This window comes from Haliaeetus albicilla, chromosome 9, assembly GCF_947461875.1.
Source record: "Haliaeetus albicilla chromosome 9, bHalAlb1.1, whole genome shotgun sequence".
In the NCBI taxonomy this organism is placed as follows: domain Eukaryota; kingdom Metazoa; phylum Chordata; class Aves; order Accipitriformes; family Accipitridae; genus Haliaeetus; species Haliaeetus albicilla.
This window is the reverse complement of record NC_091491.1, coordinates 3,023,186-3,051,179: the sequence shown is the minus strand read 5'-3', so window position 1 is coordinate 3,051,179 and position 27,994 is coordinate 3,023,186. Positions and strand designations below refer to the sequence as shown.

Below are 27,994 nucleotides of genomic sequence, written 5' to 3'. Positions count from 1 at the left end.
GAGAGTATTAGATTTTAACAAATGCAAAATAGATACAAATGTGTTCAACAGAACTTAAGCTTGAAATTAAAAAAAAAGGCACCCTCATCAAATTTTCACGTGTTTTATTTAGGTGAACATACACATGGTCCACATACTCAATGAAAATAGTCATAAAATAATTTAAGAACTTATGTTGAAAGGTATTAGCAGCACCATCAGTATTGGAATAGCAGAAAATTCATGCCTCCATAGGGCATACATTTATGCCTGGATAAAAATGCCATCATTTATAACAGGGGATGGGAATGGCTTTATAGGATGCTTTTAGGAGTTGGAGTTTTAAAACACACACTTTTTTGCTAAATACTTTGACGATTAATGTTACAAAAAATACAACTAAATAAGATACTGCATAGTATTTTAATTAACATAAAGAAATTGACATTGAGCTGTGTAAAGCAAGACTCAACATCTCTGCTTCCACATACATTTCATTTCTGAGTAGAGAAATCTAAAATTTAAAACCAAAATATAGACCTAGTGTATTCTCTAAAAGACACACTTTAGGTGGAACGTATAGTACTACGAAAATACATATCTTCCATTCTGTTTAATAATTTACTTTAGTTAAAAAGTTGTGAAATTCTCATCACAAGAAGCGTATACAAATTCATGACTTTAGTAAATTAACAAAAAGGATTTTATTTTTTTTTTAAAACAAGGTTTAGCCCCGCTGGAACAATTATACAAGGAAGAAAAGAGACTACATTTATATGAAGGAATACAAATTTACACACATTTTACAGTGACTTATACCCTACACATCTACAAAATTCACAGTTATAATACAAGCAAGTACAAGGCTGGGATAAAGCTGTTTGATACCAAAAAAAGTTTCTACTTTAAAAAAAGATAAACAGGAAGATTCTCAAACTTCTGCACCAACTTTAAAATTCTAATCAGACCAAAATACACTTCCTTACACAAATGCCCTTCAGCAAACGCAGACTGCTTTCCTGGGCGGGTGGAAGAGTGAATTGCTGAGCTTCTTCTGGCCCCGCAGGCTGCGTCGCATGGTCAGCTTGTTTGAGTTTTTGCGCTGTGGAGTTGCAGACATGCCTTCTGGTTGGACACTAATGTTTCGACTCAGGCCACGTCTTGGCTTCTTCATAGCTGGGCCAGAGTTGGATTCTTCCAATGTCCTTTTAAAGTTTGCTGTGGGTGTCCTCTCTGCATCTTGGGCTTTTGTTTGGCCATTAGGAGACACCTTGAAGCCTTTTTGGTCCATGCCTGAATTTGCGGAGTTGGAAGGGGAGAGACTGACTGACAAACCATTACTGTAGGATTCATGTATCCTCAAAGCCAATGCTTTGCTGCACTTCTCCTCCTGGGGGCTTGAATCCTTCAAGGTTGCTCCTGATGAAGGTACATTGCTTTTGGCAATCTCGTTTGGCAGCTCTAAATATTTTTCTGAGATCATGTTGCTATGCATGAGGGGAGGAATGGGCTCAGACGCATTCAGTCGTGGCCATGGATCATCTTCTAAAAGCTGAGGGAAAAGAAAAGAAAAATATTTAGGCATAAATATAGTTATTTCACCTGCACTCTCCTTTAAGGGTAGAGACAATGTGTGACAGAGCTTCTCCAAACCTTAGCAAGGACAGAAAAATCCTACTCTAAAACAGAGTTATCTTTTCTCTATGTTGAGAGGCAGAAACAGATTCAGACTGCGGATCTGAACTTGGTACTTCGTGCACACCAACTTCATAAACGCATTTATTTCAGTCATCCAATCTGCAAGTGTCTCATAATGGCAGACACAATCTCTTCATTCAGAGGGCTGGTCAGACTTACTCAGCCTGCACACCTTCCTTTCTGCTGCTATAAAATGCTGAGGAATCTGCATGCATCTGCTGTTAATTTAGGAAGCCACGTAGAAAGCAGTGCCTGCAATCTCTGTCCTATGATTTTCCACACGACTTCCCTCCTTCAGACGTTGCGATAGATGCACCTATACTACCTTCTCAGATGGCCAAGCACTGTTAGGGCAAACAGCAGAAAAAGTCATCTGACCTTTGTTACATTTAGAATTCTTAGTTACTGCATAACCAGATTATCAGGGAGATCGACAGACTCTTCCTCGTAGGTGTCCTGATTGCACGCAGGAAGGTGGAGCATCGGACACAGCTGTTCTAAAAATAGAGTTAGTTTGCTATGCAAAGTAACACATTCTATTGCCTAGTTTTATGCTCTGCAACTTGGAAAGAAAGCAACTCCATTCCTCATAGTACATCTATCCACTCTCTATGAAGCACAGTCATTCTGTACATTGAAGAGAAGCTGCGTGATGTGATGTCCTGAGAACCAGGGACTTTCTAACCCTACCTTCAGGTACTCACCCCTTCTTCAGCCTTTGAGAAGTGTTTCTGCCTCCTTCTCAGTTTTACCAACAGGAAAATGGGGACAACACTTGCTTTCACTATCCACAGGGGGATTATGAAAACTAGTATTTATGCAGTGCCCTGAAGATACGAATTACGACCTTATTAAAGATTTAATTGTGAAGAAATCCCTAGTTATTCGGAGAGTCCTTCAAAAGTAAATTTCAAGGCCGCATTACTCTACATACCCATCAATGTAAGGCAAATGACAATGACTATTTTAAGAAAATGATGTGCTGAAAACTCAAATGCACACACAGCTGAATCAGAGTTAAGTCAGTATAACATCTCAGATGAATAAATAGATGCTTTTGAAGTCACAACCCAGAACAACTTCAGTTCACCTTCAAGAAGAGATCCACAACTGCTCAGCACTTTTGAAAAATCTAATACTAAGTAAGGTTTAATAAAATGCAGTCTAAAAGAGAAAATAATCAGAATTGCTTCTAGCATCTAGACTTGGTTTTCCACTCCCCTCTACTCCCCTGTTGCTCCCCAGGTGTAGATAAAACCATTTAGGTAATACTCTTCTACTACATAGAGCAACTCAAGAGAGACGACCTTTATGGATGGTATTTTAGAGGTTATTCTTCAACTCGGTTCTTGCAGAACCCGTAAGAAAACTAGATGACACACACAGAGCAACTCTGGCAACGTCATCTGCTCATTTTCATCTTTGAAATTGTGTCTCTAGCCATGACTTAGGTTTTGTGTTTTTATTGTGCAAGACGCTAAACACTGTGGCTCTTGTTGGCAACATCTTTTGCTTGGTTTGGATTTTGCTGAGATTGGATAAGGCTTTGGGAAGCCAAATGAAGTCAGAGGATGGAGTGCTAAAGAGTGATGTAACAAAGCAAGAATCACCAATTTCATTTCTCAACAATCCAATCAAATTTCATCAGTGGCCTCAGGAATACTTGAATTAATTTCACATTAGTAATTGTTGCAAGAAGGATATGCAATTAAGTAATACTTCTGTTTAATTGAGAAAATTTGGTCTCCATCTATTTCCAAATTAATTGTTTTGGAAGGTAGCAGCTGTTAAGTCAAGGCTATCCATGCTTCTTTCAGTTCTCTGAAGATAACAGGCAAGTATCCTTTCCATTGCCACCTCTTGGTTTCGCCGACCTATCCTCTCCTCTCTGGGTTATAATCATTCCACAACCTCGGACTCATTTCTTTATAGAAACTGTGATGATTGATTTTCAGTAAAAATCAACAGTAATTTTGTAAGAAGATTAATCACCTACCTAATTTAGATCACATATTTACCTGCAGCTTCATGTATAAAGGTATTTATGTATTGTTTTGCAAATGGATATTGTCATCTATTGCCATACTTACTTTTGTGTAATCAACAAAACGGAGCTTTTCCCTCCTATAAGGTTGACAATATCACTAGGATAACAAAGGATCATGAAATAAGGGCATTTCCTTAATCTCTCACAAGTTATCACCATCAGAAAAAAATTCCAAAATACATATTCTGAAATAGTTGCGTGACTGTACTTCGTAAGAAACCTGGCACCTTGCAATAAGGCTACCATTTAATGTCTGAGGCAAGGCATAAGAAACCATGTATTCAACCTTTTGGGGGGAGAGTCTCAAATGCCTCAATTATGTTTCATGTAATTTTAATTTTAAAGAAAACATTGAGCCAACAAGTGCACCTGCACGCACTGAATTTTACCCAGAAGGCTCCCATGAAGGCTATATAAATTAAAAGCCTGCAGTCCAACCATTACATAACCAAAGTTTATGGAAATATGTTTTGCCTTCCATCGTGGCTCTTATCTAACTGATTAAGCTCTTTGTACTATGAAGATAGTTATTACTCAGGGTGGTGTAGTTACTAAATATACTTACAGATAGCTACACAAAGGTCTTGTTTTGCAAAAAAACATATGTGGAGACACAACTACTAAGACATTTCATTTATTATGTTCTGCCTGGAAACATTTGGTTTATTCTGAAGTATTTCAAAATTATTCCAAGCGTACAGTGCTCTTTTTCTGTCTCTTTTCTGTTTAAGTTCCTTCTCACACTTCTTCTGATATTCACAGGTACTCTGTGAGGACAGTTGGATGCTTGTTAGTAAAGCAGAAACCTGTATTACTTTAGTACCTTTAATAAAAACCAAATACTGAGAAAATAGGATCTCTGTTTCTCAACTGGCGACACCAGTTCTATTTTAATCCAAGAGGAGAAAAGCTTTTGCATTAAAATAGAACTAATTTATACATGTATTATCAATGAAGACCTGTAGCCAGTCAAAATTTGCTTTTGTGTTTTGCACATTAAAAAATAAAAGGCCTTATCTACATTGCAAACACCAAAAGTGTTAGTTGTCTCAAGTTTTGATCTCTTCAGTCTTTGTGACCACCTGCTGCAATTTATCTAGATTCACACATCACAGTTCACTTAGTCTACTTAGATAGGGAGGGGGAATCCTGAGGGGAAAAAAAAAATTCCACTAAGCCCTTATCCAGAAATGCTACTTCCTGGATATTTTCCAGTCAACATAGCTCAACGTTTATGCAATCAGTACTGATAATAGATCACGCACAAAACATATGGTACAACTTAAAAGTTTAGGAGTATTTAGAATTCAAATAGTTTTTCTCCACTCAAGATTTTGCTAGATTTTAAGGTCCTGTCATGTATTTTGCTATACTGGATAGAAGGGAAGGAGACAGAAAGTTTAAGCTTGCCATTTTATTAGCAGCTTGTTTCTACCAAGGGAATGTTAAGGACTCCCTTTCTAATTTTTGCTTTCTTTTTACTTTGCCCAAAGGACAGTTATCCAAAGACACTGCAGAACATCAAAGGACAGTTACTTAAATCAGGAGCAGCTGGTAATTACTGAAACAAACATCCACTCATAACTACACTCCAGTTCTGAGAGAAAAAAAAACCAAACCAAAAAAACACTTCTGAACAGCTCTGCTTTATGTTAAAGGTTGAAACTTCTAACCTAAAGAAAGACCTTGTATTAGAATGTCTTTTCCTCTAACAAAGAGCATTAAACCAACCAGAGGAAGATAACAAGATCTCCGAATCCAGAAAGAAAACTTTCTTTACAACAACATGTGTTTGAATACATTAACCCATGGGTTACCTTAAAAAAAACAAACCAAGAAACCAAACAACAACACAACCAAACAAAAACAATACAAACCACACCAAGATTAAGAACACATCTACAAGCAGTCTGCAATTCATCAGCTGCGCAAGCTATACAAGTACATGGCAAGGCAGGAAAAGAAACTGTAGCCCAACCTTACTCTCTAAAGGGACTTGTGGGTTTTTTTTTCTTTTTTAAACCTCTGATCCCCACAGTCTGATTCTGCTCTTTCAATAGCCTACTTCTGATTTTGTGAGGGTTCTTGGAAGACTTACTTTTAAGAAACAGTTCATTTAAAGCTGTGTGAACTATACGCATGAAGTTACAGTCTTCATTTCTTCCACATTAAGGAGGGAATAGGCATTCAACAACTACTAATAAACAATCAGGATTGTAAGAGTTACAAAAACTTTGTATCCCTAAATCCAGCAATTCTGAGAAGTTCATACTTTAATACCCTGCCTTTGGTGTTCCAGAGTCTTTTAAGAAACACTGTTCAAAGTTCATCTATTTCTCCAAAGCTTTGTACATGGAAGTATTGAGGATATGGCCAGGTAATTGCTGTTAAGTTACTGTCCTGCAACTGAAATATATTGTCTAGCCATACATACTGCCTATGTATACTTTTTAAACTGCAGTTTAAAAAAAATAAACAAACAAACAAAAAGCAACATTAAATAGTGGTTTAAGTTGACAGGCCAGTAGTTTCTAAAAGTACTACTTCAATCACTGGCAATGGTCTGACTACGCCATTGTCCCAGTCCTACACATCACAATAAGCTACATAAAAAGAAATTACTATTAGGGGAAGAAAAGGGAGACCGATACATATTTAGCAGGCTCCACACTCAAAAAGTGGAACATTTAAAACACTGAAAAAAAACGTTACCTTGACAGGTGGGGTACAGCAGCGGGAGGGTGTCATGACATTCATATCAGGGCTGCTATAGCAGGGACACTCTGCCAAGTTGAGATACAATTCTTCTTCATTTTCCAAGTTGCTTTTGCTATCCTGCAATGGTGAGATGCAGATTACGATGGCACTAGTGTTATCTGCACGAAGCATGCGTTGCCTCCACCGGCCCAGCGCTCTGTTCACCAGCATTTTGGCACAAGACTGTCGGTGCTCTCCCTTTATGTTAGAAGAGAGGGACAGACAGAGAAAGCAATCAGGTCCACTTGACTTTGTAAAGGACAGTTTATGTAGCACAGCCTGAGGTACATATTCCTATGTATCATGTGCTAAAGTAGCTTGATTCAGAAACACAAGAGGAAATATTAATTGAAACATATCTTTCTTCTTAGTGAAATATAACTTTAAAATCAGTTTATGGTAGAATCCACATATATATGAATGCTTTCAACCACAAAACTGATGCAATGCATCAATCGCCTAGTTGTAACACATCCAACGGTCTTTACAAGAGTCTCTCAAGGGGTTTACAGACCATTTATATAGTGGAGCATCTGAGCATCAGATAGTAAATTCTCAACTGTTTTGTAAATTAAAGAATTTAATTCAGACTTTGTACAAATCATGTAAAAACAATAAACAATTGTCTGCATAGTAATATGCATCTTAACGTGAAATAAATCTCATTTTCAGCCAATATTTTTAATAACTTCCTTAGAGAAGGAACATGTTATCTTCTTTATTACTCACAAACACCATCCTGGTAGTCAGATTTCCCCCAAATGACAACCAAATAATTTAAACAATGTTAACAGGCATGGTATTTGACAATATATACAAGCACCGTATCAGCCATAGTAACATCTTACACGTTGTGGCCTATGAATATGCCTAAACAACAATGCCATTGTTAGGTACTTTTCATACATGCCAGACTAAGCAATTTTTAAAGGAAAAAAGTATTAAATTTCCACAATGACTTATAGCTGCTGCTCTCACCATGAAGTATTTTTTCTCCTCGTGATCCTGGCACATGGAGATAGCGTCTTGAGGTGGGATCATGTTCCACAGTCCATCACTGCCAAGGATAATATATTTGTGCTTCTGGGGATCAATTGTGTGCACACTAGTGTCAGGTTCAGGAGACACAACAAATTCACCACTATAGAAGTCGTAGCTCCAAAGATCACCTAGCAAAGAAGAAAATGTTTTTTAATTGTTACATTACACATGAAAATATCGATCTTGCAAACAACAGAAAAACGTTCCCATGAAAACAGTTACCACCAGTCTCAAGTCACCAATGGTAATACAAAGTAATTTCAGCACAATTACTGTTCTGCTGCTGTCACTTTCCCACCATATTTATTAATATGCAGCAATTTAAATAAAAACACATTCAAACCAACCTATGTTTATAGGAGGTCTTCTACTCTCTAAAAACTAACATTTCCAGAAAAAGGGGAAATACAACAGATTAATACCTAGAAAACAGTGAAACCATACTGCTTCATACATATCCAGACTAAAACCTATCTGAACACCTAAAGTTCTCCTTAAACAGAAGTAAAGCCTTACTTTGTTGAACCCACTCCAAACTTGGAAAAATGTGTCTTTCCAGCTATTGGTACAATTTAAATACTGGAGACGAAATCCTTACTTCTTGTACAGGGAATCATGGTACAGTTTATAGAACTAGGTTGGGGTTTGAGGGGGAGGATCACATAATACCTTTTTTCTCCCCAACATCATATACAGCATTAGTCTTCAATCTGCATCGCAATGGCATGCTGCCCTGCACACCTTAACAAGCCCTGCTCATAGGAGAAGAGAAAAAAAACCAGCTAAAAAACCCTGCCTTTTCACACTCAAGGTTCTAAACTGCCTTTTATTTTTTTTAAAGCCCGAGATCCTCCACAGCCATTCCAGCAATACAGAAACACACAGTTATGTCTTGCTGTTTGTGTGTTTGTGCACACAGGTGCCACAAAGAAGCAACAACAGAAGAGGGCAAAGGAGGAGAGACTGAAGCCTTTCCCCTATTAATTTCTCTTTCCCATTCCTCCTACTTCCACAGTCTTAGCATCACTTTCAAAGCCATGCAGTGCTGCGTTAGAGCATCTTTCCAGCTGAACACCATGTGCCAAATTTTGGAGTTGGAAAGAAGCCACAGGAACACAAGTAGTGCCTGGGTTCCAGCAGGAAAGCAGAAAATGAGAGCTAAAGCCTCTCCCTTGGAAGGCCTCATGCAGTGAACCTTTCTATTTTTAAATCTTTCTTGCCACGCGAATTAGTTTGGGGTCACCTCACCAGCAGCTATGGCCTGAGCTGAATCTGAATAACACATTTGAATCAAAACCTCTATTGGTTCAAGTGCTTCCTCCAAACCATCCTCAGGTAAAAACCACTCCATCAGAAAAAAATGCATTTCCATGTCAAGTTATTTCAATTTCATTTATCAAGTATATTTGAAAAAATAAAAGCTTTTTCTAAGGTTGGGCCTTTAAACCAAGAATGGTATTAATTTGCACTAATACCTTCTCCTTTTTTTTTATGTTCATAAGTAGCTTCCTAATAGTGATAAGCAACAAAAAGTAACACTATTATTTGCAAGCACTGGCTACATTTTTCTGTACAGAACACATGGCTTCAGAAGTAGAAATTAATTAAATGTCAGACTTGAAAAGCATACATAAGCTTAAGAACTCCAGTTTAAGAGTAAGGTTTTTGTCAGGTTTTTTCTTTGCTTGTTGTTGGCTTCAGAAAGCATGCCTGTAGCCTTCTTCTGCATCCATCACTGCCCTTTTAAAGATAAGTAAGCTTTTTGTCTTCCTACTTCCTTCCATTAGCTTTGCCTTAAGCTATCAACCAGTTGAAAAGACCTTTCCCGAATCAGGAAAGGGAATACTTCAACTCAATTACTACACTTCACCATGGCAAGCATGGATAGTCCATCCTCATTAAAGCACCAATTCACCTTCACTGCCGCAGCAGCAGCAGACAAACACATGCTTCTAATAAGTGCTAATTAAAAGCCAAGCCTGCTTGTATAGAGGTGCACTCTCCCTCCTCAGACTCACAACAAAACAAGCCAGCTGGCATCAAGATCAAAATAAATACTGTAACAGAAAAGCTGAGCTCCAGCACAGCAATTGTTGTATATGAATTGCCATGAAAAGTCTTCATGCACTGAGAGTTCTTCACATCATGTCTGTCACAGACACAGCAGGTAAATAAACAAGAGCTTGGGATCTTACAACCACCAGATCTTGGAATCAGTGGCAGCATCAATTTCCAACATGCATAATATTTTTACACTTTTATTTGCTAGTTCGTTCATACTCATTTAGAAGAAATGACAAATGTTATTAGCTGAATCACTTTTTAATTAAAAATACTGTGCTGTATGACAAAAATAACCTGATGCTATTTAATTTTGGTTCATCTACATACATGTCATCATGCCCATCTGCTGCTCTTCCTGAGAAAACAGCTGAGTAATAATCATACTGATTTCAGAGAATCTTCCTCCAAGAGGAAGAAGGCTCCTCCGTGGGGACAATCGGGAATATCACATCAGTTATAAAGGGGACTCCAAGGACTATAAGCTTGCTGAAGGGCACACACAGATTCTGGGAACACACATGATGAATCCACACCTCACAAATCACAGGCCAAACCCCCTGACCAGGAGCCCAACCTTCCTAGCTGCCACTAGCTATAGGTATTGAGAATTCCAGCCTCAATGTCTCTCCTCCACGAGTTACCCATCTGAAGGCCATGGTGGAACTATACACAGAGGTGTGGGCTTGACACAGGAATTAATAGCTGGCATTCCATGATTTGTGTTACAACACCTGCCAGACTACCTGGTAATAGTACTCCACATCTTTGGCCAAATCCAGGCATAAATCTGCAACAAAGCCACATCTCTACAGTGCTATCGTCGTTACATATAGCGGGGCGGGGAGAGCAGAAAGAGAGAAAATTAGATACTACAAGAGGAAAGTAATTTTTTCCTGAAAGCAAATGGTGAAGAGGAGCTAGACTAGTTCAAGGACTCACAGCTTCAAAGTTCATTAAAAATGTGTTTTTTGGCAAAATGCATTCTTTCAAATAATCTCCTGTAGCATTACCTCTGTCAAAGCAGCATTCCAAGGTTGTTGTAAACATACAGTGAGAACTGAATTTCCCTGAGTTTTAAATGCAGCTGTACTCATCATCTATTCAAACTCAAAAATCTCTAGGAAATACACAGCAACTTATTTACAAAGCTGTACGATGCAACAACATTAAAGCACGATCGGGTACTAACTGACCAACACCTGACAAATCTGGAGCTACTGAAAGCTAAATGGAGCTCTAGATGTTACAAACTGGAAAAAAAAATAAAGCTTTTGTTCTTTGACCCAGGAAAAATTCCACAAAGTATACTTGAAGCCAGAGGCACATAGAAAAATCCAGATTCTTCCTTCCTCAGCCTAGAAGGAAACAACCAGTACTTGTGACTGCCCAAAAGAAAAGGAAAAATTGCCTTCAGTGTTCATCTATCATCAGTCTACTCCCATAAACCTACAAACTCAGACTAATCAAGCAGGCCAGTGATCCTTGGCAGAACAGTACTGCATAAAGAGTACTTCACTTAAAGAATAATTCTCACAGATCCTTCAACTCCAAAAGCCAGCAAAGGCCAACCCATGTCACTAGGGCGAAGTACTTTTTTTTTTTTTTTTTTTTTTTTCTTCTAAAGGGCAGAGCACCACAGATGAAGTCAATGCTTTTTAGAGCTGCTGCATAGATAGAATACTCATGTCAGCTGTGTGTCTTTCTCTGGCCAGCTGGAGAGCACAGCATCCACAGCAGCTGAGGAATACATGACAAACTTAGGAAGATTCACTTGACATGGCACCCTCTGTCACAATTCTGGGAGGGAAAAAGGGAGAGGAAAGTAAACCAGAAAGCAGAGTACACTTTTCCATAGGCTTTTCAAAGTGCTCCAAAAACTTTGATTCTGTCCCAAAGCAAGCAGACAGACAAGTGACCCTTTAGGTAGACTGGGAAGCCAAGATAGCAAGCTGATGTGATATGCCAAAGGCTAGTATTACAGCACAGGAATGCCAGGTTCTCAGACTTCACTTTGTGAGCCATACTATTTTTGTTCCAAAATAAAACCCAAACGTTGACAAAACTTAATCTTGTTCTCTAAAAACTTACAGACCAGGAATATTTCTTTTGGTGTGAGGCTTCCATATTTCTTTTCCAAACCAAAAAAAAAAATGGTATTAATGTAGTTCCTTCCACATTTTCTGGAAAAATCGTATCTGTTTCTTAGCCATGACTCGAACTGCACTAATATACAGAGACCTACACAAAATTACATTGCATCTTACAAAATGAAAAATAGATGTTGGAAATAATATACTAAAGGAACAGGAAACTAATTTAGCTACCTATAAAAATATCAAAATATGTAGTCTATCTTATCTGCTTACTATTACCTTTTAAAATACAATGAAAAAAAACTGCTTGTAACTCAGCTGCTGCCAGGAAAGTAATTGAAGTTACAAACAAAACCACCCATCATATAAGTAGACTGGACTGGATTAAGCCCAAAGCCTTCTTATAGCAAAAGTATGTCCAGAAGTCATATAAATCAAGTCTTTCATTTATGTTTCTGGAGCATGCTGTTTTGAATACAAAGATATCTTTTGGTTTTAATAGAGAAAAGTTTACTTTTATAAGTCAGTCCAAAATGAAAATCCGGTTTGATTAATCCCAGATCTAAGTTTTATCTAAAAGGTCTGTTAGTACAAAGAGAAGACTTTGCAGAACTTCCTTTTTTCACTGTCAACGAGGCAGCGCTGCTAGGAAGTGAGGCAAATCTCAGCAAGGATACAGACAGTAACCACTTAAAACCCTTCAGGCTGAGTGAGGGTGGAAAATGTTTTCACCAAAACTCATGGCAACCTAGTCCTATAGCCACAAGAGGGCATCTTTACAGCAGTCTAAATATGAATGCAACGCAATGTCCCCTTCATACAACGGAGGAATGATTAAAGACCGTTCAGTCTGAGGGATGGGGACAAAACTGAAGGTAGCAGCAAGCAGAAAAGTTACACAGATAGCACTTGAGGCTTTAAAACTTTCACTACTCTTTTAGGAGCTTCTTTTACATAGTCAAGCCTGGTGAAAGAATGCCACCCTCAAGACTACGTAGAAAAGGAAAGCACAGGCAAGAGAACAGTATTTCAACAGCAAATTGAACAAAATATTACATTTAAAATAAATGCTGAATTAAAAGTTGCCTATAAGGCAGTCTTCACCATGACTTCTCATCTCTGCTTGTATGTTAGCAAAGTAACAGGCAAGAGAGAATAAAGGTATCTGTCTAGGGCTACGCCAGAGCACACTGCATGAGAAAAGCCTGCAAGAACTAGTATGCAAAGGTAGAGGTAAAAATCTAAAATGGCATGCAGAAAGCTACTCACAATTTCTGGCCTTGAACTAAATCCCTCATATGAACACTAAGGTGGAATTTCAAGCTTCAAAAGACAATCCTAACAGCATTTGCTCAGCTGAAGACAAGGGGTAAAACAGAAGAATGCACTGACCAAACCTGGATAAAGTTTTACCTTTACGAGAAGAGTTTTGTTACTGCTTTTCTACATTGCCAAAGAAGAGGGAGCTAACAAGGCATGCACAGAGACCTCCCGTCTGCCAAGGGGGGAGGCAGGGAGCCCCAAACTTTCTCATTTGAGCTACATGGACCCACACATGCCTTCACATCATCTGTATAACACAGATCCACAAAGTACATACACTCCGCATTTTGTACAGGTACACATAATACATTTTGTCTTGGTGAAGAAAATTACACAAGCTAGAGCAAGACATCCCTAGGACAAGATTAGAATCACAAATGCACCAAGTTTGTCTGGTTTTATATAGATAAAATAAAAAAGGAATTAACAATAAAACCTGGAAAAGGACTTAAATACAGTACTGTGCAGTACTTAAATACAACTTACTAGCTTATGGAATTCAATGTGAGGGATCTTCATGGTGGGGCCTACAAAGAAGCAGGAAGGGAAAACTAAGAAGCAGACACTGCGTAGCAACTGTGCGCATTCTATTTGGTAACTTAAAAAAAAAAAGTTAAATGCATGTAAAAAACCTAAACCCTTATATAGGAATCTACTTAGATCATTTGAGGTCAGCCATACCCTCTTCTCTAGGGTTTCATGGTATGCATGTTCAGAGAGCTTCACAGAACAATTCTGGCATCCAGTAAGTTGCTCTGGAAAGCAGCTTCCATATTACTATCAGAGCCAACATTCTTGTAGCAGCTATACATTGAGCATTCACTGTTCTGGTAAATAACTCTTTTTAGGGGTCAGCAGGAAATTCACGTTCTTATGAAAAGTCAAATCTGTATGGTGGAGGCCACTCCACCTAAAATATGGGGGTGAGTCTATTATATTTCCACATAAAAAACAGGGGAAAGATACTTCATGTTGCCACATGAATGAGTGGTTTAACTAACAGGTTCTTGGTTCACATTTCATCATTCATTAATGAAGAAAAAAAAAAAACCCACACACCAAATGGCTACAATACTGCAAGGCAAGCCCTTAATACATAACCCCTTTGACAGCTGCAGATCTTGGCTCTGTACTAGTTCCCAAGAAAAGGGGAGGAGGAGGGGAAAAAAGTCCATAAAAGATTTACTAGATTTAGACCTGAACTAATTTACCAACAAGAGAGATCCTGTATGATTTAAAAAACAATCAAGACCCATTTCTGCCATCACACCATGCCTTACCAGTCAACTTGATCAGGCTGGGGGACAGCTGGGGAGATGAACTTAAATAGCAACTTAAGAAAACTACAATGAGTTTAAGTTACACTTACAGTCAACCTACAAAGCTCAGTGATTAATCACACCACTTGTCTACTTGTTTCTACATTCTGTTCTTGTTTCAAGTTATACTGTAAGATATTCAGAGCTCAGACTGTAGCTTTGCTATACTTCCCCTACTTTGTGTACCATCTTTGAAAGTTACACACATGGCCAGATTTTACTTCAAAATTGGTTTCCAAAGATCAAAAGTCTTCATTCCATTTTTCCACAATGGGTTCAAGACATGGGAACAAAACAGACATCATCTTGTACACTTACAGTCTTGTGCTTATCATCCCAGAAACAGTTATAAGTTAATCTATTTAGACAGATGGCATAGCTGAAACATAACCTTTCTGCTAGCATGTATCTGGCTATTACGTTATACATACACAGAGTAGGTTATCTCCCCTCTCAGCATTCTTTCCCCAATATATGCACATGTAAGCATGCTCACAGGAGTCTACAATGCCTTCCTGAGTGCCACATGGAGCTACTGTCTCCACAGGGAGACAATAACTAATACATGACTCACGCAGTCACACACAAGCAAGTTACATGATGGCTTGTTGCCCCTGAGCATCTGCTCTATGTTATCCAGCAATTTGCACACTCATAGACTTGCCTTACGCAAGGGGATTAAAGTAATTTGAGTTACCTCACACCTGCTTTAGAGGCAGGCATATAAAATAGACAGTTACCATGAAACTGTGAGTGCCAGGAAACTTACTCAAGTGATTACACTCTAAGAAAACAAAATGCTCTTCTGATCTGAATGGGCAGCAAATCCTGAGGCGCGAACGATTCTGAGATTGCATGGGATTCATAAGTATCTATCACAAGGCAAATTGGTACAAAGAAAGCTGTTTTCATTGCCCAGAAAAGGTTAGTAGAAGTAGCTATGCTTAAAATGCAGAACACCCTGCTACAGTTTAAAATATTTCATTAGCAGACTTAAAACCTGTATACAGGAAAAGCAGCATACAGCTACTTTACAGAGACAGTATGAAGCGTAAATATTTCTAACTTGTTAGGGTGCTATAAATAAATTAAACATTACTTAAATGCAGTCACTACTGTTGTAAGAAGCAGTGGCAATAAAAAGTGCATACCACAAATGCTTATTTTAGGGCAGAAAGACACTGCTGACAATCAGAACAGTAAAGGGAATGTCAACAGAATTAAGTTGGCCAGAAGGACTTCTATTGCCCCAGTATCCTTTCTGCTGTCCAAATATTTGACCAATGCAATAACTCTCCAGTGTCTTATTCCTGCTATATAAAACCTCTGCAGTACTCCTTACAATGAGTGCTAGACTTCAGGACTGGAAGAGGGATGAGACTACATCAAAATATTTTAAAGTGTTGTAAGCGAAAGACAAATTAAAAAAAAAAAAAACAAACAAAAAACGATGTTCTAAATTTTAGTTTTTCTAATCAGATAATCTGCCCACTTTAAAGATAGTAAATTCACAACTCAAGGTTTCTCTCCGTGGTGCAGAGCAGAGTGTCAACAGACTCTTGCTCTCCTATTAAAAATTATTGTCCAGTCCAGGATCTGTATGGGATTTCTATCAAGAATAACAATGAAGTTTGGACTTAGCAAAAATAATCACCGTGCTAGGTTTTAGCGGGATTGACTAGACTATTGGTAACCAGTATACGTCAACACTGACAGTTATTACTCCGTTTGGAGAGGCTCCAACACAGCAGTGCTGTGCCAACCAGGGTAGCAACCTGGGAGCCAGCCAAGAGGTCAAGCAGGCCTCAACAGCATGAATGCAAATGGCTTTAGTCGTGGTAGGTCTTTTGTAAGCAGCGTAAGGGGCATGCTGGCCTCAGAAAGAAGTTAAATCCTGTTTCCAAACTGTGAGCGTCTGTGCACCATCTGGGTCCTATGGAGCAAAGCAGCTGTGTTCCTTTTTCCAGGAGGTTCGTCATACCTCCTCAGAAGGGGATGTGAAGAGACTACGGAGGCTCCTTGAGCAAGCAAACACCAAAACACTGTCACATTGTAAATCTGTTTCTCCGTGATTTGAAGATGCCAAAGCCCTCTTTTAAACTTTCAAATCTGGTAACTTTTGAAACCCAGAATTGTTAAAAAGATAGGTGTTCTCATTTCTTGAACCTGAAACTCTTCAGTAATCCTCTTCATCCACGTAATGGGAAAGAATGCAATACAGGGGACTAACAGATGCATCATTCCTTGAATTCCCATCTGGACACAAAGCCCAGCCAAATCCTTTTGTTCAACTTGCTGAGAGGAATCAGATAATAGTCATCGAGCTATTTAGACAAACAAGAAACTCGCGATCATAGGAATGAAAGATTCATCAAAATTGAGCATACACTTTTTGTAACCTACGAGGAACGTGTGCCCTTCTGCAAAAAAGGGGAGAAGAGGAATATGTTGCTCAATGGAGGAAGATCTCTGTTTGCTAGTCACCTATCAACTCCAAAGGATTTACTCAAACTTGAGTCACTTTTACTAACCATACAAGCATCTATCTTGCCTAAAATATGACACATAAAAACTTTTAAGATACAGAGAAAAATGGCTATAAAGTTAAAATTTTATTTTTATTAAAATATCACCCTTCAGCCACCTAGCCACCTGTGACTCCTTCCTTGATATAGAGCTATCTTTTTACAATGTTAGTTATCACTGCAAAATTCTTCTTAACACTGGACAAATCCACGTGAAACAGATATCATGGCCTTTGGAATAAGATACAGTAATGCTATGCAATTATCAAGACGACCACAGTCCCAGGAACAGACTGTCCCCATGACATGCTGCCAGCTGATCTAGGAACAGTGACAACACTATCACACAACTGTCAAGCTTGCCCAGAAGAAATTAAGTCACAGGACAGTTTCACGGGTGAAAAACAATACCACACTTCCATAAAATTGAAGCCATACTGGATATATCTGAATAGAGAATTCTTCACAGGGGCAAAGGGAGGAAGGAAGCAAACAAAATGAACTGCAGAAGACTGGAATTCTGAAATAAATTTAAGGAAAAAAACCTGAGCAGAAAACACTAACACTCATGGGCAAGAAGTATCCGAAGATTAAGTTTTGAAGCACTTCCCCAAAACCATTCATAACAAGTTGGCTAGGTACTGTAATATGCCTTTTTGTCCTTTGAATAAAGTGTTCCTCCAAGATAGTTTCCCATTACTAATACTCTCACAAAGGCAAGTTATAGATAAAACACAGACTTGACTTTCACCCCTTTGGTCATTCTGTACTAAGTCTGGAAAGGAAACAGATTCACCACAAAAGGAAGACCCAATTAATTCATATGCTATGCAGCAAAACTTAATCTTACCACCACCTAGTCAACAGTTACAGTCCTATTATTTCAGTAAGAAAGAGACAAATGTGCTCTCCAACTCAGAGACACATACTGCTTTGTACTTTTTCATTTGCAACAGAAACGTAGTACCATCCTTCTAAGACTGACATTGAAAATTCTGCATGTTGTAGGGCAAGTCCTTCACTCACCAATGACACCTTCTACAGCTTTATTTGAAAAATGAAATCCATATTGTATTAAAAATACTTTTAAAAGGCCCAGACTTTCAGAAGGCCTTGTAATCAAGGCAAGCAAGTCTAAACTGTATGTTTTGGCAAAACGATATAATTCGGTTCTAGTGGCCTGTATGCAGTGGTGTCTCACTTTCCAAATACGGGCACAACTTACCAAGTGCTCTAGCAACTGCCAGGAAGGGAATCTGGTCAATGACGGTGCTGCGGCGCACAGGGCCATTGTGAGTCAGACGAGGTCTCTTCCAAACGACACGATTCACACCAGACTTGTTGATCACACTAAAACCGTCAGAAAGAGGCAGAGGTTAAAAAGGAATGGAAATGAAAGCATGGGAGTTAGTTTCAATGACACAAGACCAGTTAAATATGCAAATATGGAGTCAATAATGACAGTACCCTCAGGGAAGTCCACAGCACAGTTAAATGTTTCAAAACACATGCTATCACTTAGATAGCTTCATTCCATATTAAGCCAAAGGGAAAAGTGAGAGGTGAAGGGCAGAAGAAAAGATAAAGCACAGCAATGAAGACCTGGAAGAAACTCTGGCTGGCTGCAACAACCACATGTAAGAATATCTTTTTAATCTGTCAGAGAAAAAGCAGATCTGAATTTGCTTTCCTCAGATGAGGACCATCAACATCAACTCACTCGGGTGGAAATATCATGTAGTTCCTCCTTCAGTTTTCTCCATCTGCCAAAGTTTGGCAGTAAAGAGCAGCACAGTATAGTTGAAAAAAACAAGAGAGAGAAGCAGCCTTCTGTAGGGGAATTTCCTTTAACGGTGCACCAACGTGAAGGCAGAAACAAAAGAGGAATTGTTCATAGTTGCTATCTGCTGAAAACAGGAGATGGGAAGAAACAGCTCTGCATTTGAATGTTAACACCTGCTCTAAGGCACTGAGCACTGGTTTTAGTTCTCACAGATGGCATTAGAAGGGTCAAAGGAGAAGCTACAGAGCAAGTAAACGGGGCAGCTGTTACTGGGCAAGGGAGGCAGGGAAGAAACAACAGAGAGGGTACGAGCCATCAAGCAAGAAAAGGTAACGGAACAAGGAACTAGCAAAGCCTGGTCCCAACCAAGTTAAGAACTAGACACTTAAAAGCTAGCTTTTATCCAAGACACAGCCATTGGTAATTAGAAACTGAGAAGCTCTGGAACAGCCTCAAGATTCCTCATACTGAAGCTATTCAGGATGCACTTCCTGAGACTTCAAAGGCCTTAACAACAAGGGCATGTTTCGCTCCATCCTTTCGCATGCACAGTGTGGCAAAGTCACAAACACCACATCCTAAAAATCCATCTCATCCACTTGTACAACTAATGACCACACAAAGCCGACTTCAGTCATGATGTGAAAGACGACCTCATCCCACACTCGGAGACTGTTACTAGGAAAATGTCATTTTTAATGAAAGTTTCAATTATGCTCTCCCACTAACTCTTCCCAAGTCGCTCTCATGAAAGAGAAGACATTAATTAGCACAGCTGCATAGTCCACCTCACTCCTACCATTTGCCTGACAATAGCCTGCAACAGCCAGCGTGGAAAAAAACAGAAGGAGCACCAGCAAAAATAAAGATTAAAAAAAATAAATAAATTAACCATTCCTGTTGATACAAAGATCCTGGGAATGCTTCTTTGAAGCTTCAGAGACTTTCCATCTCCAAAATACACAACTTGGAAACCTATACAAGTGCTAACCTAGCAAAACTGCAAGTTACCCTTTCTGAAAAGCTACCAATACAGCTAACTGATCAACTTCTATCTGCTAGAGATACAAATACCTGAAGGTTAATGAGCTGACAAGGTTCTCATATGAACAATGTCAACAGGAAAACCTTCAGTGATCTCTTGCCTCTGAACTGCTAAAAGAAGGAAACTGTGCCCATCCATCTGGTGCGGTACTGTAGAACGCAAGAACAGAGAGCTCCTGTGAAGCTATGCCAAATGCGAGCCCTGAGGTTTGTCTCAAAACATTAGTGCCATCTGACAAACCTGCCTGCTTTCCTCAGTCACAGGGAACGCACATCAACCACAACTCAGAGATGTTCTAACATCTGCCAGCTCCTGACAGTGAAGAAATCACTAATGTAAAGATACATGTTAAAATGCGGTATTCTAACTTTTTAAGCATATATTTAAATACAGCAAATACAGTAACTTATTTCAAATGTAGGATTTGATTTTTTTTTTATGTTCCTTAAACAGAAGCTTTGAAGAGCCTACTCAACAGCTGCCATTGTCACCACAGGAACAATGCAGAACACATGAGAAATTATAGAGTATTTTGTGTCAAAATTGCTGTGTTTCCACCATTTGACAAACCGGATATTCCAGAGCTCATACCGTTATCTATATGGAAAGGCAATATTTTTCCTCCCAGATTCCTCAGAATTTAATGAAAAATAGGTCAAATACCAGTATCTCCACTTCAAAGCTTTCAGTGAACATTTAGAATTGTAACCACACCTCAGCTGCATGATCCACCAGGAAGTTAAAATTTTGTTTATACCATAAACCACTAGCAAAAAGCACAACAGTGTAACAATGGATCACTGTAAATTATTCCCCAACAAGCTAGAAAAAAAAACAGAGTACAGATAGGGAAGGAATATAAATAGAATATGAGATTCCCCAGCTTGCTTGCCCTAGCTTAAGCCTAGTTCAGTCAGAAAGACACAAATAGCATGCAGAGATCAAAACCAAAGTAAAAAACACAGAGACAGTTACCTGCCCCCAAGGCCTTCAATTCTCTCCCTTTCTTTGGGAAGTTCCGGCTTGTGGTCCTGTGTCACCTCCACAGCTCTCACAAAGTCGTCTTTTGGGTCATCCTGGACTCCCAGCACCACTCCCGAATCGCCAACATGAGCAACATACATCTTTGACCCGCGGATAATTACCACACTGGCAGTCGTTCCCGACGTGCTTGGGAGACCTGTCATGGTCTTCGGCCACTCTGCTGCAATGAGAAAAAAAAGCAAATAAAAATACCTTTGTTTTTAATTGTGTGGAACTGGTAATGTTTTGAAGAGCAAGATGAAGGGTGTGTCACACAGAGGCTTGCGTAAGGCTACAATACAGGGTGTACTTAACTATAGTATGGCCTGACAAACCAGTGCCCTCAGGTCCCCCCCACTTTCGTAACATCGCTCCCCCAGCTACAGCTTAAATTGGCACACATATATAAAGCCAGCATCAAAGCACCATGATAGGATTCAAAAAAACTGTCTCCTCTGGTTTAATATTCCAAGCATCACTAGAAGAATAACAGGGAAGATGTGCTCCTTGAGTGCTGAGCAGGATCAATCAAGCATTTCATTAAGATTTACTGTTCACTTCCCTGTCTGAAGAGGTGAAAACGTTATAAATTAGGTCATTTTGCCTGGACATTTGACTGGCAATCAGGTTTTCTGGACATTCCCAATCCCCTCGGAAGGAAACAAAATGCTATTTTACTTTTTTATGCTGAACAACATTTTAAGTTGAATAACATCTCATCTGTTTTATTCGTATCTCCTTTTGGAGGACTAATGCAGACTATTTAAGTATGCTATCCATAACATCAAATCTTCTGCAGAAGATATCCCTTGAATTAAGAACAATAAAATACCTACACTAGCATGAACTAAGGATGGTTAGAGAAATCTCCTTCTTTCTCAACTGTTTTGCCCTCAAAACACTTACGTTCAGTTCCTATCACACTACTCTCCCCCCATTTACATCCAATCCAACCTTCTCTTTCATGCCTTTTCTTGTCTATTTTTGTGTGTACACACCCAAGTTCATCTTCTTCCAAAACTCCACAAAACGATTGCGACAACATCCCAATTAAAAAAGATTAGCCGTACCAGTCCTCCTCCCTACTTCAGCACCCTCAGAAAACAGTACTCCACTTCGTGGTTATCAGTTGATTTCAACTGTCAACAGCAACCTCATGTTTCTTCTTCACTGCACCCACTCACGTCTTTAGACAAACTCAGATGGGAGACTCATCTCCTTGTCACATTCTATCTTCTGCACTTCACAAGTCATGCTCACACAGCACGACATAAAAATTCCACTGTGATACACATTCTGTTTGCAGGAAATACCCAAGCCAGACTGCCAAAGCACTATATTATTTATTTTCCTACAGCACAACAAACACACAAGAAAAAAAACAAAACCACAATTAGACCTTCCCCTCTGTGAAAATAGATATTTTAAACTTCAGAAGTTTTAAGCAGAAGCAAAAGATTAGGAACTTCATAAGTTCTAGTGCCACTGAACAATGTTCAGATGCCCGAGGCAAGAAAGAGATGACACGGAAGACGTGCTGAAGGAGAAGCAGAATTATACAGACAGTCTGATGGTAAAAAGCTGCATTTCCTCAGTGTTAGCTACCAAGACATCCAGCATAATTTAAACATTTAAGTTCTAACACCGAGTTCTAGCTTTGTGTTCTAAATACTAAAATACACTTTCTCCCTAGGAGTAGCTTTATTTCAAGAACACAAACATTCAATCAGCTTATTGGAAGTACTTTGTCTGGCAATTTTAACTGTGGATATTAAATCTAACACATTCCAAATGGAAAGCAAATGAGGGAGGAAGCCAAGTGGTAATGAGGACTTCAACCATGCACTTAACAGAAAACAAGCTGCAACTAATGAGTTTCTGTCAGTGAAACAACCCCTCAATAGCAATAAAACATATTAGAGAGTCAAATCAGTCTTTATGGGAATGAAGAGCACAGAGAGTGAAATCACCCACTTATGAGAAAAAGAATGATACAGCAACCCCAGATTTTACGCTCCAACAGAACCAGAAATTAGATCTGCCTCTCATCAAGGGGTTTCAGTTTATGCCTTGCTCCTGTTTAGAGATAAGTATTGCATACAGCATAGCATATTCCTTTCTTTAGAGACCGTGTCTCAACAAAAGTGTCAAAACTCCTGAGTTTTATTCTGAGCTCAAGCATTACAATGAAAGTCACTTACCCAACTCCTCCACATATCAGGAGCATGTTTTTATCAATCATGTAACTTAAGCGATAGGACATCTTTCTCAACCAATTTTTTCCCCTCTACTTGAAAAACACTACCCTTCACTCAGTTTTGTAACTCTGACTTCGTAAACTCAGCTGGTTTTGTGGCTGGCACATCAGCTGGCAAACTGAAATTGTCACCTGCTTTAAATAAAAACACCAGCTTTTTCTTAAGCACACAACCAGCATTAGTAACATCCCTTCAAAGTAACAATATTAAATGCCATCCACTTTTTAGTTTAGAACTTTATTTCAGTAAGTTCACAGCAAATTATTGCCCATTTGTCATACCACAACAAGTTGACAGATTAAAAGAAATTCTGAAATTACAACAAAGCTCTCAAAACTAAATTCACACTTCAAGGATATACCTGAAATGTCCATGGATGACATACCACTTCTACAACTTCAGCAACAGAGCAATACCTCTAGGTAGCACTCTGGGAAAGCAAAGTTAGTCAAAGTTTCCTTGTGGGCCTGTATCCCTAATTCCGTATTTATTGCCATGAATTATTAAGCTATGTACTTGGAACATAGACACATCCCAGGACGGACACGACTCCACTACAGCATGGGGGCTTTAGACCTGAAAATCACATCGTTTATGAAACAGTGCAGTGCACACACTGACCCAGCTGATGGGAATGGAGAGCAAGGAGGTAAACCCACAACTGCACGTAGCAGGGTACTAACAACATTGCCTGTCACAGACTCTAACAATACCTGCCCACAAAATACCACATTTTCCAATTCAACAGATGCACTTCCTATTCTTCCAAGAAAAAATAGAAAAAAGAGAAGAGAAAAAAAAAAGAATGCATGTTAAGTGTTCAAGCTATCAAATTTATAATCTAGTTTGCTCCTTACAACAGTAGACAGTTTTAGGACACAAATCCATGCAGCATTCCAGGACTGTAAGTTGTTTATACACAACTTGCAATTACTTCTTGCTTTTTTCACCCTTCTTCGTGTGGAGGGACTGCAGAGAGGGGTAGGAATTCGTTTAAAACAAACCACCCATCCTAAACAGTACATGTTACACCAAAACGTGGATCCTACACCTGGATACCACATCTGTAACAGAAAAAAATACTCTACCACAGTCTAAAAAGCAAATTCACTTGTGATGGTTGGCACGTGATCTGAAACACAAAGACTGCTCCAAAATGCATCTGTGGAAGTTCCGCTCCTGTTTATTTTTGAGAATGATTCAGGATTATTCTGGGTATCAAATATTGCTAAAGAATGTATTTCATTTTTATTTCACTGGTTTTATGTACATTAAGTCAAACTACAATACCTCATTTCAAATTGGTTTGATTCCAAAACTCTTACTAAACTTTCAAAAAATAAATGCTGTATGAACTTTTAATACAGCAATATACCACAAAAATATTACATTATCCTGAAAATCTGCATTGCCTCAAGTGGTCTAGGTCCTTTTCAGATAAGAATACATACATAAACTCTTAAACATTTCTAAGAATAATCCTGAAATTATGACTTTGCAGTGAAAATTGCCTTGTTATTACGCAAGAGATGAAAATATTATTTGACTTCTATTGCTTCAATTAAATTTAATGGGAAGAGTTATAACCAAAGTAGAAGTACACAACTCTTTCTAAATTCTAACTAGTAAAACTGAAGAACATTTTTAATAGTATCAAGCTAAATACAACATTTAAAAACAAGCTCTTGGCTATACAAAAAATGAATTACCACAGAAACATAAACCTATGCAGCCCTCAGTAAAGTCACATCAAAATCTGGGACCTCCTGAGTATGCTTCTTGTAACACCTTTCCTACCGCTGCCAGTTGTAGAAACAGGCTTCAGTAAGAACTTTTATTCCAGAAAAGTTCCCTTTAGCATACATATAATTTTATTACTATACAAATAACCCAAAATTTACCAGCAATGACAAAGGGGTATTTTTCTGTTTTAATTTTTCTGGTACTCCCATCATCAAGACGTTTCCTGTCTATCACAGGAGATGGCCACTGGGATGAGCCCACAGCTTCCAAGAAGTAACAGAGCAGCTGAGTATGAGCTTCTCTTCCAATGGCCATCAACTGGAAGCAGTAAAGACTCCGTCCTTTACACCAAAAATCCAAGCCATTCTCCCGCCCCCATTTCAAGATACCAAAATACCCAGTCTCCCTTTCATGTCCATAGCGTCACCAATACACAGTAGTTAAAGATTTGCTCTACATATGATGACATGGAAAAGTATTTACTGTAAGTAAAACTAGCACTGGGATTCCATAACATAGTATGAGCAGTTATAAACTAGATATAGTCATGCTTCTGTCCCATAAAACTCTAGCTGTTATGCACATGCAGCTATCAGTAAGACCAAACATGCTACGTAGAAGTTTACTACGTAGCCTACCTAAAACTGTCATCAAATGCTCATAGCCAGAACTATGTTGTTAAATGCTCATAGCCAGAGCTAAGTTGTTTCTCACAACAATTTAAATTGGTTCTACAACCCAAGTACTATTTGCTAAACACTCATTACTAAAATAGTATTTCCTGCATTCTGTCACTCCACCTCTCTGCATTTTGTATTTGCGCATAGTTACAGTGACAAACAACAGATGAGGGATACTACAATTAGAAAACTGAACTCCTTATCTTTCTTCCCCCATACCATCTTCCCTTATTCACACATCTTTTTCCTTATCACGCAAGTCCGCAGCCCAGGAAGTCATGTGCCACTCTCCACTTGTTCCCGAGCATCAAGGTTGTGGTCAAGTTCTGGTGCTTCTAAAATTGACATCCTTTCTGTCCAACATCAGTGTGCCCTCAACCTTGCCATTCCTTCCCCCGTGCCTTTTCAAGTATCTGGCATTTGCACAACTTCCCTATTTTGCTATTCAAGGAAAAGGAAAAGGAAAATGAAACTGTTTTGACACTATAATCCACACCCCCAAGAATCACTTTGTTGAAACCCCACGGTGCTCTAAGTGGAATTCTTGCTTTTTACGTTTGCCTCCCAAGCCCAACTGCCAGCATCGCTGTCTATGTTTTTGATCCAATTTCACCGTGCTCCACTCCTTCTGCCAGTCTTCATATGCTGTTCACTGTTTTTTTATTTTCTCTTTCTGGGGCTTTTGAATACATAAATGCATACACAATACACACACACTCTCCACAGATTATATATGAATAACAACCATACTTTTAAGCCATAACCCTCACCTTACCAGGAACAACAACAAAAAGCCTTTCAGAAACTCAATTCTGCAGTCTCACTTCATCTCAGGGAGAAGGAAGAGTACAAGAATGATGACTGTCACCTGTCTTGTCACTCTCCTCTCCTTTACACTTACCTATTTAGGACCCCAACTTCTAGCCTACTGCAGTTCAGCAAACGATCTATATAATCTTCAGGACACCGAGTGTGTTTTCTATTTTGTCAGGTACACTGCATATTCCCCAATGCTCGAACAATAAAACGAGCAAATGATTACCTTTTATGAAACAGCCATATTTTGAATCCTTCCATCAGGACTTGACAGAAACAGTTGGAACCAAGGCACAGTTGGGGAAAAACCACTGTCCCAGCCCATTTAAGTTTGCTAAGATGACCTTTTTTTTTTTTTTCCCCTTTGTCCTTTCACGATACTCCGGACAAGGGAAATCTAAGGGGGAGTTCTGTGCAATTCCCCAAGTCAACAAGATGAAGACCCTCCCAACAAATCGAACGCGGAGATCCGACTTGCAACACCCTGAAAACAAACCGCAGCTCTATCATCGCACCATCTTCAGCTACATGGCACAATCGTCCTACGGTGTGTCCTCACCCTCCGGTTCTAGCTTTTCTCCCACAGTTTGCTCTCCGGTTTTTTTTCCCTTGTTTTACCGAATTACTTGACCGAGTCTCTCAAACCCCATCCCCGCTTTCCCTCCCCTCCCCGCACACAGATGGCAGCGATGCCACCGGGTGCCCGGCTCCCAAACCAGAGATGGAGGGAGAGGTTTTCAAGCACGCAACTCGCGATAGCGCGGGGTGGGGTGGGTGTTAATTAGAAAAAGGGCGGCTAAAAGCGGGACGTCCCACGCTCGGGGGATACCGGCGTATGGGGAAAAGGGAGCGACCGGCGGCTCGGGGCGATGCCGGGGGTGGGGGGTGGCGGGCAGGGGGATTCGCTGTCCCCTTAGTCCTCGCTGCAAGGGCCCTGCGGAAAGGAGAAGAGGAACCCGGGGTTGTATGGGGGGGACGGGGACACAGGCACGGCCAGGCTGGGCGGAAAGGCCGCGGGGGCGGCAGCGTTACCTGCTGTCCCCCGGCAGGGACCGAGGGGACGGGGGCCCGGCGGAGGGGGGGGGGGGGGGGGCTGGAAAGCGCCAATCGCTTGTAACTTACGCAGTTTTTTCCACATGGCTCGGTGGCAAGCGATGAAGCCCTTGCGCAGGGCCGCGCACACCTCGGCCGGCTCCGCCGAGCCGAAGCCCTTCTGTTTCTTGATGAAGCCCCACAGGTTCTCCCGGGCGAACTGGGCCGCCTCCCGGCCGCCGTGCCCGTCGCACACGGCGAAGAAGGCCACGGAGCGACGCGGGCGCCGGCCGGAGCCGGGGCCGGAGGGCAGCGCTCCCTCCTCCGGCGCCCGCGGGCTGCCTCCCCTCCGCCGGCCGCTCTCGGCGAGGGGCTCGGCGGCCCGCGGGCCTCCCGGCGCCGCTCCGCCTTTGTGCGGGGGGCCGCGCTCCGCCTCGGCCGGCGGCTCGGGCTCCACCACGATCTGGGTCACGTCCTCCATGTATTTCCTGCCGCCCTGGTCGGAGTACACGCTCACCCCCAGCGAGTACGGCCCCTCCATGGGTGGGTGGGTGGCTGGGGGGGGGGGTAAGGGGGTGTGTGTGGGGGGGGGAAGGCTCGGCGCGGCGGCGCCCCGCCGCTCCCCGCCCGCGATGGCTCCCCGCCCGGCCGCCGCGGACTATTGTTGATGTCGGCGGCGCCGCTCGGGCATGTCCGCGGCGCCTCGCCGCGCCGCCCGCCCCCGACAATCCCCGCCGGAACGGCGGCCGCTCCGCGTACCGCGCCGCA

At 40.4% G+C, this 27,994-nt stretch overlaps 1 protein-coding gene across 2 annotated transcripts; it reads right to left on the bottom strand.

Annotated features, from left to right (window-relative positions):
* Nucleotides 1-87: 87 nt before the first annotated feature.
* Nucleotides 88-27,968, bottom strand: PPM1D (protein phosphatase, Mg2+/Mn2+ dependent 1D). 2 transcript variants are annotated; one of them, XM_069790977.1, is made up of 6 exons: nt 27,317-27,968; nt 20,650-20,878; nt 18,072-18,196; nt 7,460-7,650; nt 6,437-6,679; nt 88-1,531 (listed from the first exon to the last, which is right to left on the bottom strand). In XM_069790977.1, the coding sequence occupies exons 1-6, from the start codon at nt 27,765-27,767 to the stop codon at nt 977-979; spliced, it is 1,794 nt and encodes a 597-aa protein (XP_069647078.1). In that variant the 5' UTR covers nt 27,768-27,968; the 3' UTR covers nt 88-976. The 2 variants fall into 2 exon arrangements, with proteins under 2 accessions (XP_069647078.1, XP_069647079.1); XM_069790978.1 differs by lacking the exon at nt 27,317-27,968 and adding an exon at nt 21,604-21,760.
* Between the last annotated feature and the right edge of the window lie 26 nt (nt 27,969-27,994).

What these genes read in the sequence shown, in the direction of transcription:
- PPM1D (XM_069790977.1), bottom strand. Translation starts at nt 27,767, where the DNA reads ATGGAGGGGCCGTACTCGCTGGGGGTGAGCGTGTACTCCGACCAGGGC. An exon ending in ATTGAAGGCCTTGGGGGCAG is followed by an intron (nt 18,197 to 20,649) that starts GTAACTGTCTCT and finishes TGACGGTTTTAG; the next exon opens with TGTGATCAACAAGTCTGGTG. An exon ending in AGGAGAAAAAATACTTCATG is followed by an intron (nt 6,680 to 7,459) that starts GTGAGAGCAGCA and finishes TCTAACATAAAG; the next exon opens with GGAGAGCACCGACAGTCTTG.